The 19,742-nt window shown below is 44.9% G+C and overlaps 1 protein-coding gene across 5 annotated transcripts in view; it reads left to right on the top strand.

Moving 5' to 3' along the window:
• The window catches only part of LOC116947625 (uncharacterized), a 40,791-nt gene that overhangs the window by 1,606 nt on the left and 19,443 nt on the right, over positions 1 to 19,742 (top strand). For 4 of the 5 annotated variants that reach the window (XM_032963592.2, XM_032963591.2, XM_032963588.2 and 1 more), the window contains exons 2-3: positions 4,606 to 4,716; positions 5,520 to 5,643. In XM_032963592.2, coding sequence (XP_032819483.1) covers positions 4,608 to 4,716; positions 5,520 to 5,643 — 233 coding nt within the window. In that variant the 5' untranslated portion in view covers positions 4,606 to 4,607. The remainder of the gene's footprint in view (positions 1 to 4,605; positions 4,717 to 5,519; positions 5,644 to 19,742) is intronic. The other variant, XM_032963589.2, reaches the window with a different exon arrangement.

Below are 19,742 nucleotides of genomic sequence, written 5' to 3'. Positions count from 1 at the left end.
ACCTGTTATTGTGCAGCCTATAGCACCTGTTATTGTGCAGCCTATAACACCTGTTACATGTGCAGCCTATAGCACCTGTTACTGTGCAGCCTATAGCACCTGTTATTGTGCAGCCTATAGCACCTGTTACTGTGCAGCCTATAACACCTGTTACATGTGCAGCCTATAGCACCTGTTATTGTCCAGCCTATAACACCTGTTACATGTGCAGCCTATAGCACCTGTTATTGTGCAGTCTATAGCACCTGTAACTGTGCAGCCTATAACACCTGTTACTGTGCAGCCTATAACACCTGTTACACGTGCAGCCTATAACACCTGTTACATGTGAAGCCTATAGCACCCGTTACTGTGCAGTCTATAGCACCCGTTACTGTGCAGCCTATAGCACCTGTTACTGTACAGCCTATAGCACCTGTTTGTGCAGCCTATAACACCTGTTACTGTGCAGTCTATAGCACCTGTTACTGTGCAGCCTATAGCACCCGTTACTGTGCAGCCTATAGCACCTGTTACTGTACAGCCTATAGCACCCGTTATTGTGCAGCCTATAGCACCCGTTATTGTGCAGCCTATAGCACCTGTTACTGTGCAGCCTATAGCACCCGTTACTGTGCAGCCTATAGCACCTGTTACTGTACAGCCTATAGCACCTGTTTTGTGCAGCCTATAACACCCGTTATTGTGCAGCCTATAGCACCTGTTACTGTGCAGCCTATAACACCTGTTATTGTGCAGCCTATAGCACCTGTTACTGTGCAACCTATAGCACCCGTTACTGTGCAGCCTATAGCACCCGTTATTGTGCAGCCTATAGTACCTGTTATTGTGCAGCCTATAACACATGTTACTGTGCAGCCTATAGCATCTGTTACACGTGCAGCCTATAGCACCCATTATCGTGCAGCCTATAGCACCTGTTACTGTGCAGCCTATAACACCCGTTACTGTGCAGCCTATAGCACCCATTATTGTGCAGCCTATAGCACCTGTTACTGTGGAGCCTATAACACCTGTTACTGTGCAGCCTATAGCACCTGTTACATGTGCAGCCTATAGCACCTGTTACATGTGCAACCTATAGCACCTGTTACTGTGCAGCCTATAACACCTGTTAATGTGCAGCCTATAGCACCTGTTACTGTGCAGCCTATAGCACCTGTTACATGTGCAGCCTATAGCACCTGTTACATGTGCAACCTATAGCACCTGTTATTGTGCAGTCTATAACACCTGTTAATGTGCAGCCTATAGCACCTGTTACTGTGCAGCCTATAACACCCGTTATTGTGCAGTCTATAACACCTGTTAATGTGCAGCCTATAACACCTGTTACTGTGCAGCCTATAGCACCTGTTACTGTGCAGTCTATAGCACTTGTTACTGTGCAGCCTATAACACGTGTTATTGTGCAGCCTATAGCACCCGTTACTGTGCAGCCTATAGCACCTGTTACTGTGCAGCCTATAGCACCTGTTACTGTGCAGCCTATAACTCCCGTTACTGTGCAGCCTATAGCACCTGTTATTGTGCAGTCTATAGCACCTGTTATTGTGCAGCCTATAGCACCCGTTATTGTGCAGCCTATAGCACCCGTTATTGTGCAGCCTATAGCACCTGTTACTGTGCAGCCTATAGCACCTGTTATTGTGCAGCCTACAGCACCTGTTACTGTACAGCCTATAGCACCCATTACTGTGCAGCCTATAGCACCTGTTACATGTGCAACCTATAGCACCTGTTACTGTGCAGCCTATAACACCTGTTAATGTGCAGCCTATAGCACCTGTTACTGTGCAGCCTATAACACCCGTTACTGTGCAGCCTATAGCACCTGTTATTGTGCAGCCTATAACACCCGTTACTGTGCAGCCTATAGCACCCGTTACTGTGCAGCCTATAGCACCCGTTACTGTGCAGTCTATAGCACCTGTTACTGTGCAGTCTATAGCACCTGTTACTGTGCAGCCTATAACACCTGTTACTGTGCAGTCTATAGCACCTGTTACTGTGCAGCCTATAGCACCCGTTACTGTGCAGTCTATAGCACCTGTTACTGTGCAGCCTATAGCACCCGTTACTGTGCAGTCTATAGCACCTGTTACTGTGCAGCCTATAACACCCGTTACTGTGCAGCCTATAGCACCCGTTACTGTGCAGCCTATAGCACCCGTTATTGTGCAGCCTATAACACCCGTTACTGTGCAGCCTATAGCACCCGTTACTGTGCAGCCTATAGCACCCGTTACTGTGCAGTCTATAGCACACGTTACTGTGCAGTCTATAACACCCGTTACTGTGCAGCCTATAGCACCTGTTACTGTGCAGTCTATAACACCCGTTACTGTGCAGCCTATAGCACCTGTTACTGTGCAGCCTATAGCACCAGTTACTGTGCAGCCTATAGCACCCGTTACTGTGCAGCCTATAGCACCTGTTACTGTGCAGCCTATAGCACCTGTTATTGTGCAGCCTATAGCACCCGTTACTGTGCAGCCTATAACACCCGTTACTGTGCAGCCTATAGCACCTGTTACTGTGCAGTCTATAGCACCTGTTATTGTGCAGCCTATAACACCCGTTCCTGTGCAGCCTATAGCACCCGTTACTGTGCAGTCTATAGCACCTGTTATTGTGCAGCCTATAGCACCCATTACTGTGCAGCCTATAGCACCTATTACTGTGCAGCCTATAGCACCTGTTACTGTGCAGTCTATAGCACCTGTTATTGTGCAGCCTATAACACCTGTTATTGTGCAGCTTATAGCACCCGTTACTGTGCAGCCTATAGCACATGTTATTGTGCAGCCTATAGCATCTTTAACTGTGCAGCCTATAGCACCCGTTACTGTGCGTAGTGATCCCACATCCCGTGGAGCAAACCCCATTGTTGTTTTGAACTCTTCTCCACCTTGATCTCTCACTGACCAGCGTGGCGATGTATCTGCAGCGTCGTAGGTCTCTTCTTCTCTTCTTCCTTCTGCTCGAGGCGTGTGTGTGCGGGTAGCGTGCGTTGTGCACACACTCAGTCGGAGACCAGGTAGTCGCAGGAGGCACCGTCCTGCGAATCGGCGACACCCCCAGATCCTGTCTCAGTGCAAGGGAGAGTCTCCTCATACCGGGACATAGCTCGCGTGATCCTCTCTCCACATGGCGGTCCCCCGCCATGCTGCTTGGTCAGCGCGTGACCACGGGAAAATCTCAGCCGCTCTCCCTGTCGAGGTGCAGCCTCCGCTCTCCGTGTTGACATGAAACTGCTCTCTCTCCGTCAATGTGCAGCCTCTCTCTCTGTCGATGCGCAGCCGCTCCTGTCACCTGGCGTAGCCACTCCCGCAGTCGACGCTCGGCCATTCTCTCTGTCAATGGTCAACTGTTCTTGCCGTTGATGCGCAGCTGCTCCCGCCGTCTTGCGTAGCCACTCTCGCCGTCAACGCCCAGCAGCTCTCTCTCCGTCGACGTGTAGCCACTCCCTCCGTCGACTCCCAGCCACTCTCCCCTCGTGGATGCGTAGCCGATCACCCCGCACATTTTGCTTAGCAGCTGTCCTGCCGATCCGTGGCGGCTCCTCCGCTGCCCAGCAGCCCACGGGCTTTGTAACCGGGATCCTGGGTCCTGGGGCTGTCGGAGGGATGACCATCTTGCCATCCTCATCCCGACGACACGATAGGTGGGTTTTTATACCCCACTTCTGACACCAATTGCAGTGTCGTAGGTCTCTTCTTCCTTTTTCTCAAGGCTTGTGTGTGTGTGCGGGTGGCGTGCGTCGCGCACACACTCGGTCAGAGAAGAACTAGTCGCAGGAGGCACCGTCCTTCCCTTTTATTGTTCTGTTCACGCTACCAACTCCGGCCCCCCCTCTCTCATGACCACGCTGCCGCACGACCTGGCCTAGACAAGACCCTGTCCGCGTTGTACCGACGGCGTCGACCGAGACAGCCAACTACTGTCCGGCCGCGCAATGATCGGGCGAAGGCGGCGACGACAACAGCGACGACGAGACGAGTCCACTCCCAGAACCGGCAGCCTGCAGCTCTCGCTCTCTGCTGCTTATATTCCCCTCGGCGCAGCTTGGCTCCGCTCTAGCCGCGCCTCCCTTCTCGGGCCCATCACAGGGTTCCAGGGGCTTTCCCACGAGGTCTACCGTGACCCTAGCCCTAGTTCCTACGCCCTGCCGGCACACCCGTGTATATTCTGAACGGCGTGTGCGCTAAGTGTCCACCTGCAGTTGCAGCTGCTGTACAACAGTCAGCGCTATGTCACTACATATGTATGTATGTTGAACTTCTTTCGCACCGTACGTAGCTAACCCTGAGGTGTGGTATGGTCAAACATACCGTGCGGTAACATGCCAACACAATGATTAACTTTTTTCCACAATTGGAACGTTTTAAAGAAAAATTTAAAAAAACAGCTGTTAGAGTTATTGCATTTTCACCCAGATTCATCGACAAAATGGTTTTGTGAGGTTTCTGTTCTTTGTTATAAAGTGCCCGTCCCTCCCGGGGGAAGATCTGCATGTGGGAGTTCTGCTGCTGTTGCTGCCCAAGAGCAAATTTAATTCAAATCGCCTCCCTCCTCCCCGTCTCCCCTCTTGGGCTTTGCCAGAGATGCGCGTGCCAGGTGCCCGCGTACCGCCGCGAGTGACGCTGCATGTGCCCAGCGGAGCTCGCCAGCTCCTTCGCTTCTATGGCGGGGAACGGGACGTCGATGAGCAAGGTAGAAAGCTGCTGCAACCAATTTTAATCTCGTCTTTGCGCACAACACTTGCAAGTGACCGAGCCGACGCAATCGGTGAAGGAAAGGAGAAAATAATGCTGCTTCAGGCAGGCTCATGTGTATTCTGTGGTTGCGAATGGCGGGCGGCAATCGATGTGCTCGGGAGCAAGATGGCAATGTCGAGGTCTGCTGAGCACGACGAGAGGGCTTCAGGAGAGAGTTCGCAAAGTTTTGCTATTCGTCCTCCATTAAAGGAGCGCAGACTGCAGTGGTTTACGGTATGGTCCATAATCCAGTCTGTTCTCCTGCAATGCGGCAGTTGCGTTCCTGACGAACGCCGTGTAATGGAAAAATTGCATTATAATCCATGATATAGGGTAAAGCACAGTCCGTAATAACACATGAGATGTGTATGCAGGCTGAACAAAGACTGAGGTGCGTGGGTTGCATCTAGAAGCATCCAGCAGCATTCCACCTTGTGTGATGATGCTATGCTGAGGCAGCCGTATAACCGCTTATTCCTACTCGCGCAACGTGGTTCCGTTCACTCAATCACGTTATATCTAATTCGCATCCGCGTTATAAAAAAATGTGTTTCCTAATGCATTCAACGCGTTATTTCCAATTCGCGTTATGAAAACAACACGCGGCGTTATAGAACAGACCGTGTTTGGTTAATTGGTGGTCATAGGTAAGTGTTGATTTGTGTTTTTAAAGTGGCACTGTGTATCTCCACGAGTGTCGCACACACTATCCTCACGGTGCGTTGTCACATCGCGTTGTTGTCACATGTCGCATGCCAGCAGAGGCTACGAGGCTCGCGCCCCCCCGCGACCTCAAGGTGCGCGTTCTGCCCACCCTGGTGGTGGTCACATGGTCAGACCCCATGCATGAGGCGGGGCCCGCGGGAGCGGACAAGAGCAAGCGGTAACGGGCAACAGTCACGGCCAGTCATATGTGCAGCAGTCATGTTCGTGTGGTCACAGGTGCATACGGAGGAAGCCAGGGATGCTAAGTGACAAGATAGTGCGACTTGAAGGTGTGGACTAGAACGTGGAAAGACAGCATTGTAAATTGGATTATTTTTTATTGATTTATCCTGGAAAAGTCCGATGAGCTATGGAGCCCTTTTTCACAGGTAGTCCAATAAGCACGGTTGGCTACGTACATTGCTAAAGAAGTTCAACATACATATTGTACATACAGATGTCCAAAAGATGTAGCCGGTGTGTTTGAGAGTAAATCTACAACATTTACAATTTCAGTGCGATGTTTCACCAGCAATTACAACTAGCATCATCAGGCTGTCAGCCTGTTACACGATCTAACCCAAAAACCTCTTTTATGGAGGACACTAAACCTTTGAGGCTAGGTGTTGTCTGTGCAGCAGTTGCTGAAGTGATGTTGAGTGGCGGTGACGTTACCGGCTTTGGCCAAGGAAATCTTCATCCCGATTTGTTTAGCCTCCCCCTCAGCAAATGCTATGATGCCAATAATGTAATTTTTATTTTAAAAATATATTATTACTCTGTAAAGAGTGTTCAGTCATTGCACATGTTGTTCAGTTGTAAGAATAATTTCGATTTAAAGCTTTCGTGACTGCAGGGATTCATCTTCTTGGTTCTTTCGGTAAATTCACGTAGAAGGGCAATAATAAAATAATACAAATAAAACATAATAAAATAAGATTCTCACGACGTTTCGGCCACAACACAAGTAGCCGTCCTCAGGTGAAGAAACAGAACTGTAGGAAAGACAGCGCTCCAATGAACACTGCTAAACTTGGCAGTGTATTTTAAGCTGGGTGGGAGGAGCAGAGCACCTTGACAAAAGAGTTTACATATCAACAGAATAATTTAGCATTGAAGTAGCTATGTTAATGTGAGAGATTAGCAGGATGTTAAAGTCAGAAATTAGCATGTAACTGGGAGATTAGCATGATGTTAATGAGGAACTAGCATGTAACTGGTCACGGACGTGGCTCTGTTAAAGTCAGAGTTTACATATCAACAGAGGCATTTAGTATATTGACGCTAAAGAACTGCAACTACCCAACTATCATACAATAAACATATGTGAAAGAACTAATTATAAACTATATCAATATAACCAATGTACTCAATATATTCTCCAATAAGCTGAGCTATTAACATTAAGTAACTGGGTATACACTACACTATATAATGACTCCCAAATAGTGAACCGATAAAAAACTAAAATATAAACTACATCAATATACTCTCCAATAAGCTGAATATACATATCAACAGAAGAATTTAGCATATTGACGCTAAAGAACTGCAACTACCCTACTACCATACAATAAACCGACATGAAAAAACTAAATATAAACTACATCAATATAATTTTTTATTTAAAGCTTTCGTGACTGCAGTAATTCATATTCTTAGCTCTTTCGGTAAAGTCACGTTGAAGGGAAACAATAAAATAATAAAATATATATAAAACAATAAAAATTCTCACGACGTTTCGACCATAACACAAACCTGATGACGACCGTTTGTGTTATGGTCGAAACGTCGTGAGAATTTTTATTGTTTTATATATATTTATTATTTTATTGTTTCCCTTCAACGTGACTTTACCGAAAGAGCTAAGAATATACATCAATATAATCAATATACTCTCCCATAAGCTAAGCTACTAACAATAAGTCATTATACATTACACTTCTATGTCGCAAAAATTATTATAATATGCCTCCAACTAATCTTTTAAAAAATAATAATTATAAACTACCATAGACAGACCCCAACATTGAATTATACACTGCGTTACTATACACTACCCTATACCTTAGACCAGGGGTCGGCAACCTATGGCTCGCGAGCCAGATGTGGCTCTTTTGATGACTGCATCTGGCTCGCAAATAAATCTTAGCTGACATTTCTTAACATGATAAGTAATGAATAATTCTGCTGACATTAAAGTAAAACAGTACAGAAATCACAGTGTTAAAAATAACGTTTAAAATATAAAACATTCTCATGCATTTTAATCCATCGATCCATTTTCTACTGCTCCTGCTCAGGGTTGCAGGTGGCTGGAGTCAATCCCAGCTGTCTGACACCAAAACTCTATTTTTATTGGATAATGCGGTAGCCTACGGGTCTTTGTGATGTCAAGAAGTACACTTCCGTCCTTTTAATCCAAAGGTCAGCTAGCTAATGTATGCAGAGCAAACCCTTTTGATGAAGAAGATGGCGAAAAGAAAAAAAGATGAGGAGTACCGCACATTTCAGCACGATTGGACAGAAGAATTCGCCTTTATGGAGAGGGCAGGTTCTGCGGTGTGTCTAATATGCAATGATAAAATTTCATCGATGAAATGGTCAAATATAAAGCGGCACTTCGACACACGCCATGCTACATTTGCATCGAAATATCCAGCGGGGGACAGCAGAAAGAAGGCATGCCAAGAGCTACTGTCCAGAGTGCAAGCTAATCAGCAGCAACTCCGTGTATGGACCAGACAAGGTGATGGGAATTCGGCTAGCTTTGCTGGTTCTTTAGCAATTGTGAGGAACGGAAAGCCATTCACAGATGACGAGTATGCCAAAACATTCATGCTTGATGTGGCCAACGAACTTTTTGATGACTTTTCGGATAAAGACAAGATAATCAAACGAATAAAAGACATGCCTCTGTCAGCAAAAAACTGTTCACGATCGTACCATAATGATGGCAAATCAAGTGGAGGAAACACAAGTGAAGGACATAAATGCAGCGCCATACTTTTCCCTCGCTTTGGATGAGTCAACAGACGTAAGTCATTTATCCCAGTTCAGTGTGATTGCAAGGTATGCTGCCGGTGACACACTGCGTGAGGAAAGTCTTGCTGTTTTTCCAATGAAAGGGTCAACAAGAGGGGAGGATTTATTCAAGTCTTTCATTGAGTTCGCTAAAGAAAAAAAATCTACCGATGGATAAGCTTATTTCGGTGAGTACTGATGGTGCTCCGTGTATGGTGGGGAAAAACAGAGGTAGCGCTTCTTCGTCATCATGAAAAAAGACCAATCCTAAGTCTTCACTGCATTCTACATCAGGAGGCGCTTTGTGCTCAAATGTGTGGCGAGCAGCTTGGTGAGGTGATGTCACTGGTCATTCGGGTGGTCAACTTTATTGTTGCCCGAGCTTTAAATGATCGCCAGTTTAAAACAATGCTGGATGAAGTTGGGAATCATTATCCCGGTCTGCTTTTGCACAGCAATTTGCGTTGGTTGTCAAGAGGGAAGGTGCTCAGCCGTTTTGCAGCTTTCCTGAGCGAGATCCGGACTTTTCTTGAAATGAAAGATGTCGAGCATCCTGAGCTAGCTAACACTGAGTGGCTCCTGAAGTTTTACTATCTTGTGGACATGACTGGACATCTGAACCAGCTCAATGTGAAAATGCAAGGCATTGGAAATACAGTCTTATCCCTTCAACAAGCAGTGTTTGCATTTGAAAACAAGCTGGAACTCTTCATCGTGGATATTGAAACAGGTCGTTTACTGCACTTTGAAAAACGAGAGAATTTAAAGATGCATGCACAGCAAGTGACCCCGTTCAACATGTTGATCTCCAGCAGCTAGCTGGCTTCACATCTGATCTCCAGCAGTCATTCAAAGCACGCTTTGGAGAATTTCGTGAGCACACTCATCTTTTCAAGTTCATCACTCATCCACACGAGTGTGCAGTGGACAATGCCGACCTGAGTTACATCTCTGGTGTCTCCATCAGAGATTTTGAGCTGGAAGTTGCTGACCTGAAGGCCTCAGACATGTGGGTGAATAAGTTCAAGTCACTGAATGAAGATTTGGAAAGACTTGAACGACAGCAAGCAGAGCTGGCGAGCAATCACGAGTGGACAGAAATTAAAAAACTTCAACCCGAAGACCAACTGATTGTCAAAACATGGAACGCGCTGCCTGTCACATACCACACACTGCAGCGTGTGAGTATTGCTGTATTGACCATGTTTGGTTCTACGTATTCATGTGAGCAGTCGTTCTCACATCTAAAAAACATCAAGACCAACCTACGATCCCGTTTAACGGATGAAAGCCTCAACGCCTGCATGAAGCTTAACCTCACCACGTATCAACCAGACTACAAAGCCATCAGCAAAACCATGCAGCACCAGAAGTCGCATTAATGGTATGAAGTATTTTATTTATTATTGGTTGTTGGTATAACAACGTTATTAAAAAGGATATATTCAGAGACTTATTATATGCTAAAATTGGTGGTCTTAGTTAAAAATACACGCATTTAGTTGTATTCAGTGTTAAAAAATATTTTATGGCTCTCACGGAAATTTATTTCAAAATATGTGACTTTCATGGCTCTCTCAGCCAAAAAGGTTCCCGACCCCTGCCTTAGACTATAATAATATTAGACGTAATATGTATTATTCTACCAACCCTACTGTATACCACACTCTATATATTCACTATACAATTACGATACTATATACAGTGAGGGAAAAAAAGTATTTGATCCCCTGCTGATTTTGTATGTTTGCCCACTGACAAAGAAATGATCAGTCTATAATTTTAATGGTAGGTTTATTTGAACAGTGAAAGACAGAATAACAACAAAAATCCAGAAAAATGCATGTCAAAAATGTTATAAATTGATTTGCATTTTAATGAGGGAAATAAGTATTTGACCCCTCTGCAAAACATGACTTAATACTTGGTGGCAAAACCCTTGTTGGCAATCACAGAGGTCAGATGTTTCTTGTAGTTGGCCACCAGGTTTGCACACATCTCAGGAGGGATTTTGTCCCACTCCTCTTTGCAGATCTTCAAGTCATTAAGGTTTCGAGGCTGACGTTTGCCAACTCGAACCTTCAGCTCCCTCCACATTTTCTATGGGATTAAGGTCTCGAGACTGGCGAGGCCACTCTAGGACCTTAATGTGCTTCTTCTTGAGCCACTCCTTTGTTGCCTTGGCCATGTGTTTTGGGTCATTGTCATGCTGGAATACCCATCCATGACCCATTTTCAATGCCCTGCCTGGAAGGAGGTTCTCACCCAAGATTTGACGGTACATGGCCCTGTCCATCGTCCCTTTGATGCGGTGAAGTTGTCTTGTCCCCTTAGCAGAAAAACACCCCCAAAGCATAATGTTTCCACCTCCATGTTTGACGGTGGGGATGGTGTTCTTGGGGTCATAGGCAGCATTCCTCCTCCAAACACGGCGAGTTGAGTTGATGCCAAAGAGCTCCATTTTGGTCTCATCTGACCACAACACTTTCACCCAGTTGTCCTCTGAATCATTCAGATGTTCATTGGCAAACTTCATAGAGGCATGTATATGTGCTTTCTTGAGCAGGGGGACCTTGTGGACGCTGCAGGATTTCAGTCCTTCACGGCATAGTGTGTTACCAATTGTTTTCTTGGTGACTCTGGTCCCAGCTGCCTTGAGATCATTGTCAAGATCCTCCCGTGTAGTTCTGGGCTGATTCCTCATCGTTCTCATGATCATTGCAACTCCACGAGGTGAGGTCTTGCATGGAGCCCCAGGCCTAGGGAGATTGACAGTTCTTTTGTGTTTCTTCCATTTGCAAATAATCGCACCAACTGTTGTCACCTGCTCACCAAGCTGCTTGGCAATGGTCTTGTAGCCCATTCCAGCCTTGTGTAGGTCTACAATCTTGTCCCTGACATCCTTGGAGAGCTCTTTGGTCTTGGCCATGGTGGAGAGTTTGGAATCTGATTAATTGATTGCTTCTGTGAACAGGTGTCTTTTATACAGGTAACGAGCTGAGATTAGGATCACTCCCTTTAAGAGTGTGCTCCTAATCTCAGCTCGTTACCTGTATAAAAGACACCTGGGACCCAGAAATCTTTTTGATTGAGAGGGGGTCAAATACTTATTTCCCTAATTAAAATGCAAATCAATTTATAGCATTTTTGACATGCGGTTTTCTGGATTTTGTTGTTATTCTGTCTTTCACTGTTCAAATAAAACCTACCATTAAAATTATAGACTGGTCATTTCTTTGTCAGTGGGCAAACGTACAAAATCAGCAGGGGATCAAATACTTTTTTCCCTCGCTGTATAACCTTATCAATTATATTAAACATTACACTGAAAGGTACTACGAGATTAGCAGGGTGTTAAGGTGAGAAATTAGCATGTTACCGGGAGATTACCATGATATTAATGTGAGGAATTAGCATGTAACTGGTCACGGAAGTGGCTTTGTTAAAGTCAGAGTTTACATATCAACAGACGCATTTAGTATATTGACGCTAAAGAACTGCAACTACCCTACTACCATACAATAAACCGACATGAAAGAACTAAATATAAACTACATCAATATACTCAATATACTCTCGAATAAGCTAAGCTACTAACAATAAGTCATTATACATTACACTGTCGCAAAAATTATGATAATATGCCTCCAACTAATCTTTTTTTAAAATTATAAACTGCCATAGACAGACCCCAACATTGAATTATTCACTGTGTTACTATACACTACCCTATACCTTAGACTATAATAATATTAGACTTATTCTTAGTTTTTTCAGTAAAGTCACGTTGAAGAGAAACAACAAAATAACAAAATATATATAAAACAATAAAAAATTCTCACGACGTTTCGACCATAACTCAAACGGTCATCATCAGGTGTGTCGGTTTGCATACATTTTAAATTTTAAAATCATAAAATTTATGCAAACCGACACACCTGATGATGACCGTTTGAGTTATGGTCGAAACGTCGTGAGAATTTTTTATTGTTTTATATATATTTTGTTATTTTGTTGTTTCTCTTCAACGTGACTTTACTGAAAAAACTAAGAATATGAATTACTGCAGTCACGAAAGCTTTAAATCAAAATTTAATATTAGACTTGTAATATTACACTATGTATTATTCTACCAACCCTACTGTATACCACACTGATGTGTCCCCCCTTGGTGAGACACTGCTTAACCAACACATACTTCACCTGGAATGGAACTTTCTACAAACAAACTGAGGGCTCTATGGTGCAGAGTCTTGATGAGGGAATTCTTCTGGGATGGATGGTGGTGGGAATCCGGTTTCAGGTAAGCATCCGTATGGGTAGCTTTCCTGTAGACAGAGTGGCTCATTGAACCATCAGGTCTCTTTTTATTAGGACATCCAAAAAAGGTAGCTTGCCATCTTTTTCAACTTCCATGGTAAATCTGATGGCTGGGTGTATGTAATTGATGTGGTCGAAGAATTGGTCTAGAGCAGGCCGGCCATGTGGCCAGATGACAAAAGTGTCATCCACGTACCTCTTCCATAAGGTTGGGTGCAGAGTGGCAGTCTGGATGGCGTCAGTCTCAAATTTCTCCATGAAAATGTTGGCTACAACTGGAGATAGGGGGGAGCCCATTGGGGTGCCCTCAGTTTGTTTGTAGAAAGTTCCATTCCAAGTGAAGTATGTATTGGTTAAGCAGTGTCTTACCAGGGGGGGTACCTCAGTGTTTAGTCCTTGATGAGCCAAGTCTTCAATGATTGCGATGGTGTCAGGTACAGGAACTTTGGTGAATAAGGAAACTACATCAAAACTGACAAGCAGGTTGTCTGGGGACAGGGAAATACCCTTGAGTATTGATACCATCCATTATTTTTCGTCTCCCCCCTCCTCTTATCCGAACATAGATGGACTCGTCCATCTGAACAAACTGTCAAATCTCTCTCCGTGGGGCTAACGTAAAAAATAACCGCCATTTTTTTCAAATTTTATTGTTTCCCTTCTACGTGACTTTACCGAAATAACCCAGAACAGGAACACATTGCCAGTGAACTCAAGCACGTACACCAAGCTCTCAAGGCTAATGGTTACTCCGACTACACAATCCGCAAAGCCATCACTCCAACCATGAAGAAGGATTCTCTTGAGGAGCCATTCAAAACCATCACCTTACCCTACATTGCGGGGGTCACAAAAAAGATCTCCAAAATCCTGAATAAACACAAGATCCAGGTCCGATTCAACACAGTACATAAAATCCGTGATCTGGTCCCGTCTGTGAAAGATGTGGTTCCAGACATACAGTACCTGGGCGTCTACAAACTAAGTTGCCTCTGTGGTAGCAGTTACATTGGAGAAACCAAACGACATGTCTCGGACCGCATCCGTGAACGTAAAGCAGACCTGAAACACGGTAGGACGAACACCTCAGCCGTGGCAGATCACTGTTATAATTCAGTGGGCTCACATGACATTGACTTCTCCAAGACGGAGGTTCTCTGCAAGCCATCTGGCTACCATGAGAGATTCGTTCATGAGGCCATCCACATATACAAACACAGAGACAATTTCAACCGAGAAGATGGATTCTGGCTCCGCAGTCCATTCGTTGGCATTGCCTCTTAGTACCTTTCACGTGACGGTCAATGGTATGGTTTATAGCAGATATGTATAATAATAAATAGTATAACAGTGTAATGTTTAATATAATTTATAAGGTAATATATAGTATCGTAATTGTATAGTGAATATACAGCAGTGTGGTATACAGTAGGGTTGGTAGAATAATACATAGTGTAATATTACAAGTCTAATATTATTTTAGTCTAAGGTATAGGGTAGTGTATAGTAACGCAGTGTATAATTCAATGTTGGGGTCTGTCTATGGCAGTTTATAATACGGGGTATAGTCGTGTGATGTAAGAAAAAAGAGTTGGAGGCATATTATAATAATTTTTACGACATAGAAGTGTAATGTATAATGACTTATTGTTAGTAGCTCAGCTTATTGGAGAGTATATTGAGTATATTGATGATATTGATGTAGTTTATATTTTAATTTGTATTTGTTCACTATATGGTAGTCATTATATAGTGTAGTCTATACCCAGTTACTTAATGTTAATAGCTCAGCTTATTGGATAATATATTGAGTACATTGATTATATTGATGTAGTTTATATTTACATCTTCTTTCACATCGGGTTATTGTATGATATATGGGTATTTGCAGTTCTTTAGCGTCAATATACTAAATGCCTCTGTTGATATGTAAACTCTGACTTTAACAGAGCCACTTCCGTGACCAGTTACATGCTAATTCCTCACATTAACATCATGCTAATCTCCCAGTTACATGTTAATTGTTGAATTTAACATCCTGCTAATTTCTCACAATAACATAGCTACTTCAATGCTAAATTATTCTGTTGATAACGCTGCCAAGCTTAGCAGTGTTCATTGGAGCGCTGTCTTTCTGACAGCTCTTTCTTCACTTAAGGACGGCTGCTTGTGTTGTGGCCGAAACGTCGTAAGAATCTTATTTTATTGTTTCATTTTTATTTTTTTATTATTTCCCTTCTACGTGATTTTACCGAAAGAACCAAGAAGATGTAAGAATAATGTTGAATTCATTCCTTGACAGCTGCTAAGCTCCCTCATAGATCTTAAGGTCATAAAAGCCGCAAGTATCGAGAGCTCAATCTTGATGTGAAGCTTTCGTGACTGCAGGAATCCATGCTGTTTGGTTCTTTCGGTAAAGTCACGTAGGTATAAAAAATAAAAATATATCACGACGTTTCGATCGCAACACAAGTGGTCATCCTCAGGCGGAAAAAATAATCCAGCAGTGGAACTGCTGAACCAGCGAAAGAGCTGTTACAACAAGAGGTTATATATGTGGCGATGGACAAGCAAGGGGAGTCTGAGCTGGAAGGAATCCCAGCCCCGGACGCAAGCACGTCAGTTGTGTTAATGAGGGAGATAGGGAAAGAGAGATTAGGGAGAGAGATTAGCATGAAATGAGCTTCCATCACCGCATAAGAGTATCATCCCCAGCAGTGTTAATGTAAGAGTAGCACTATGTTGATGGGAGAGATTAGGCATGGAGATTAGGGGGATTTCCAAGTTAATGTCATGTCTATGTGTAACGCAAGCTGCGGCGCTGCCAACTGCGCTGTGAGAGGCAAGCGCGTCCACGCAAGGGAACCACCGCAACGGTGGTCGCGCCAGTGAGACACACAGCCCATCACACAGCCAGAACCATCGATACATAGAGGTTAAGGGAGCAGAGGTGGCCATGTTAGTGAGACCCCAGCCCGTTAATGCAGAGGCACCTAACAGGGCAATGCAACTCAGAGTCGGAGATAACAGCCAAACGGCAGGGAAGAATGGAAGCACCACAGCAAGTTACGACTTTGCTTGGTTAATAACATCCTTCCAATGATTGCTCAGCTTATACCCATTGAAGACTTGGTCCAACAGGGACTGAATCCTGATGTACCAACTTTGGTGAGGCACTGCCTTTCCAACACTTACTTCATCTGGAATGGTACATTCTACAAACAAAATGAAGGTACCCCTATGGGTTCTCCCATATTATCAGTGGTAGCGAATGTTTTCATGGAGAAATTTGAAACAGATGCCATCCTGATATCCACCCTACGTCCTTCCCTGTGGATGAGATGCATAGATGACACTTGTCATCTGGCCACATGGCCAGCCAGCACTGAACTATTTTTTTCAACCACATCAATTCCATACACCCATCCATCAAATTCACCACGGAAGTGGAAAATTATGGCAAGCTACCATTCCTGGATGTTTTGATCGAGAAAGCCCTAATGGCTCGTTGGGACATTCCTTCTACAAGGAAAACCACCCACACAGATTCCTATCTCAAGCCTGACTCCCGCCACCATCCAGCCCAGAAGAACTCCCTCATCAAAACACTACACCACAGGGCCCGCTGCATCTCCGACCAGCGCCACCTTGCCAGTGAACTGGAGCACGTACACCAAGCCCTCAAGATGAATGGATACTCAGACCGCACAATCCGCAAAGCTGTAGCCCCAACCATGGGGAGACAACCATCCGAGGATCCAATCAAAACCATCACCTTGCCATCCATAGTAGGTGTTACCAAAAAGATTTCCAAAATCTTAAGCAAACACAAGATCTAGGTCCGATTCAATACAGTACATAATCCGTGATTTGATCCCATCTGTGAAGGATGTCATTCCTGACATGTGTAATAAAGCACTTATATTCTTTCCGTTCACCAAGGTACCTTTACCTGACACCATAGCAATCATTGAAGACTTGGTCCAACAGGGACTGAATCCTGATGTACCAACTTTGGTGAGGCACTGCCTTTCCAACACTTACTTCATCTGGAATGGTACATTCTACAAACAAAATGAAGGTACCCCTATGGGTTCTCCCATATTATCAGTGGTAGCGAATGTTTTCATGGAGAAATTTGAAACAGATGCCATCCTGATATCCACCCTACGTCCTTCCCTGTGGATGAGATGCATAGATGACACATGTCATCTGGCCACATGGCCAGCCAGCACTGAACTATTTTTTTCAACCACATCAATTCCATACACCCATCCATCAAATTCACCACGGAAGTGGAAAATTATGGCAAGCTACCATTCCTGGATGTTTTGATCGAGAAAGCCCTAATGGCTCGTTGGGACATTCCTTCTACAAGGAAAACCACCCACACAGATTCCTATCTCAAGCCTGACTCCCGCCACCATCCAGCCCAGAAGAACTCCCTCATCAAAACACTACACCACAGGGCCCGCTGCATCTCCGACCAGCGCCACCTTGCCAGTGAACTGGAGCACGTACACCAAGCCCTCAAGATGAATGGATACTCAGACCGCACAATCCGCAAAGCTGTAGCCCCAACCATGGGGAGACAACCATCCGAGGATCCAATCAAAACCATCACCTTGCCATCCATAGTAGGTGTTACCAAAAAGATTTCCAAAATCTTAAGCAAACACAAGATCTAGGTCCGATTCAATACAGTACATAATCCGTGATTTGATCCCATCTGTGAAGGATGTCATTCCTGACATGTGTAATAAAGCACTTCGAAGACGGTCTTGGACTTGTCTTTTTATTATTTATTTCTCGATGGCTGGACAGCTCCGCGTTCCTCCCACGTCAGCACCGCTCGCTCCGCGTTCCACGGTGTGAGTTGTTGTCGTCCGGCGCACGGCTCGCTCACGCTCCCCGCTCCCGCGCACCACTGGCAGGCGGCTCGCAAGGAGACAGCCTCCGGACCGCCACGTGGCCGCTGGCGTTCCGGAGGCGCGAGACATGCTCCTACTTCCAGACTTCCCACACTGACCCCGAGCCTCTTCCTGCTTCCCCTTATAACCCCCTCATGTGTCACCAAGCCCCGCCTCTAGCCACGCCCCCTTTCGAACCCTCCAGATGGTTCCTTACGAACACCCTTGAGCTCCTCCCTTGAACTTGGCCCAGATGATCCCATCCACCTGATTGGCTAATGGCTGAAGCGGCGGAGCCTATCCCACCGATCAGTGACCGTTTGTGTACTCTTGTATTACACATGCAATACCCTGGTGTCTACAAACTAAGTTGTGTCTGCGGCAGCAGTTACATTGGGGAAACGAAACGACATGTCTCGGACCATCTTCGCGAACACAAGGCAGATTTGAGACATGGCAGAACCAATACCTCTGCAGTGGCTGATCATTGTTATAACGAAGTGGGCTCGCACGATATTGTTTTTTCCGAGATCAAGGTACTCTGCAAACCTTCTGTCTACATTCAAAGATTTGTCCATGAAGCCATCCAGATATATAAACACAAACCCGAGAAGATGGGTATAAGCATAGTCGTAACTTGCTGTGGTGCTTCCATTCTGCCATGCCGTTTGGCTGTTATCTCCGACTCTCTGAGTTGTATTGCCTTGTTAGGTGCCTCTGCATTAACGGGCTGGGGTCTCAATAACATGGCCACCTCTGCTCCCTTAGCCTCGATGTATCGATGGTTCTGGCTGTGTGATGGGCTTTGTGTCTCACTGGCGCGACCACCGTAGCGGTGGTTCCCTTGCGTGGACGCGCTTGCCTCACATCGCAGTTGGCAGCGCCGCAGCTTGTGTTACACATAGACATGACATTAACTTACTAATCCCCCTAATCTCCCTGCCTAATATCTCCCATCAACATAGTGCTAATCTCCCATTAACACTGCTGTTGTGCGCATATGCGGGGATGATACTCTTATGCGGCGACGGAAGCTCATGCTAATCTCTATCCCTAATCTCTCTTTCCCTAATCTCACCCATTAATACAACTGACGTGCTTGTGTCCGGGGATGGAATTCCTTCCAGCTCAGACCTCGCTTGCTTGCCCATCGCCACATAAATAACCTCTTGTTGTAACAGCTCTCTCGCTGGTTCAGCAGTTCCACTGCTGGATTATTTTTTCTGCCTGAGGACGACCGCTTGTGTTGCGATGGAAACGTCGTGATATATATTTTTATACCTACGTGACTTTACCGAAAGAACCAAACAGTATCGTGAGTTGTTAATTATCCGTGAATATTCCAAAGTGCATAAGGCTAGCGTGAAGGGGACATTTTTTTAAATACTCATTTCATATGAACGTTTTTAATTTACAATTGTGATAGTTAAGGAAAGTTTCTATTTCCATCCTCACATGACATTTTTCTGCAGCAATATTACTGACAGGCAGAAACCTTCATCTCCTCTTGGCAGAGATACTGCTCATGGATCAACCTGGGTGTTTCGCCTTTCCTTAGCCCTGGACATTTATCATCTCTTCAGCCCCCAGCCCCTTTTTGCAGCCGTACCCTTTTTTTGGCTTCCTGAGAAACCATTCGAATGAATACAGTAAACTCTCTCTCTATCCGCGAGGGTTATGTTCTTGAAAGCGCTCGCGAATGCAGAAACGTTGCTCCAATTGGAAAAGAACTGGGATACGTTCCTGGTACGAGTGAACATGGGGGGAAATGGTAAATGTTTAATGACAATGACTATAATAAATAATACATCTTAAAGAACAATGTTTTTTTTCCTTTGATGATGATTATGATTTGACAACGCTGGAGGTGGTGGTGGTGATGGTGATTAATTCAGAAGGATGACTCATCAGGACATGCTGTTGTTTGATAGCATCGCACAGTTATCATTTTAGCACTCTGGGGAGCGCGAGCCGCAGCACTTTCCCCGGTTGGATTTGCGTTATTTTTAATGGACCTCATAGT

The sequence above is a fragment of the Petromyzon marinus genome, chromosome 30 (genome assembly GCF_048934315.1).
Source record: "Petromyzon marinus isolate PM22_M1 ecotype Great Lakes invasive population chromosome 30, UKy_Petmar_22M1.pri1.0, whole genome shotgun sequence".
In the NCBI taxonomy this organism is placed as follows: Eukaryota; Metazoa; Chordata; class Hyperoartia; order Petromyzontiformes; family Petromyzontidae; genus Petromyzon; species Petromyzon marinus.
Note: the sequence above shows the minus strand (reverse complement) of the source record. Positions and strands in the feature narration are given on the sequence as shown.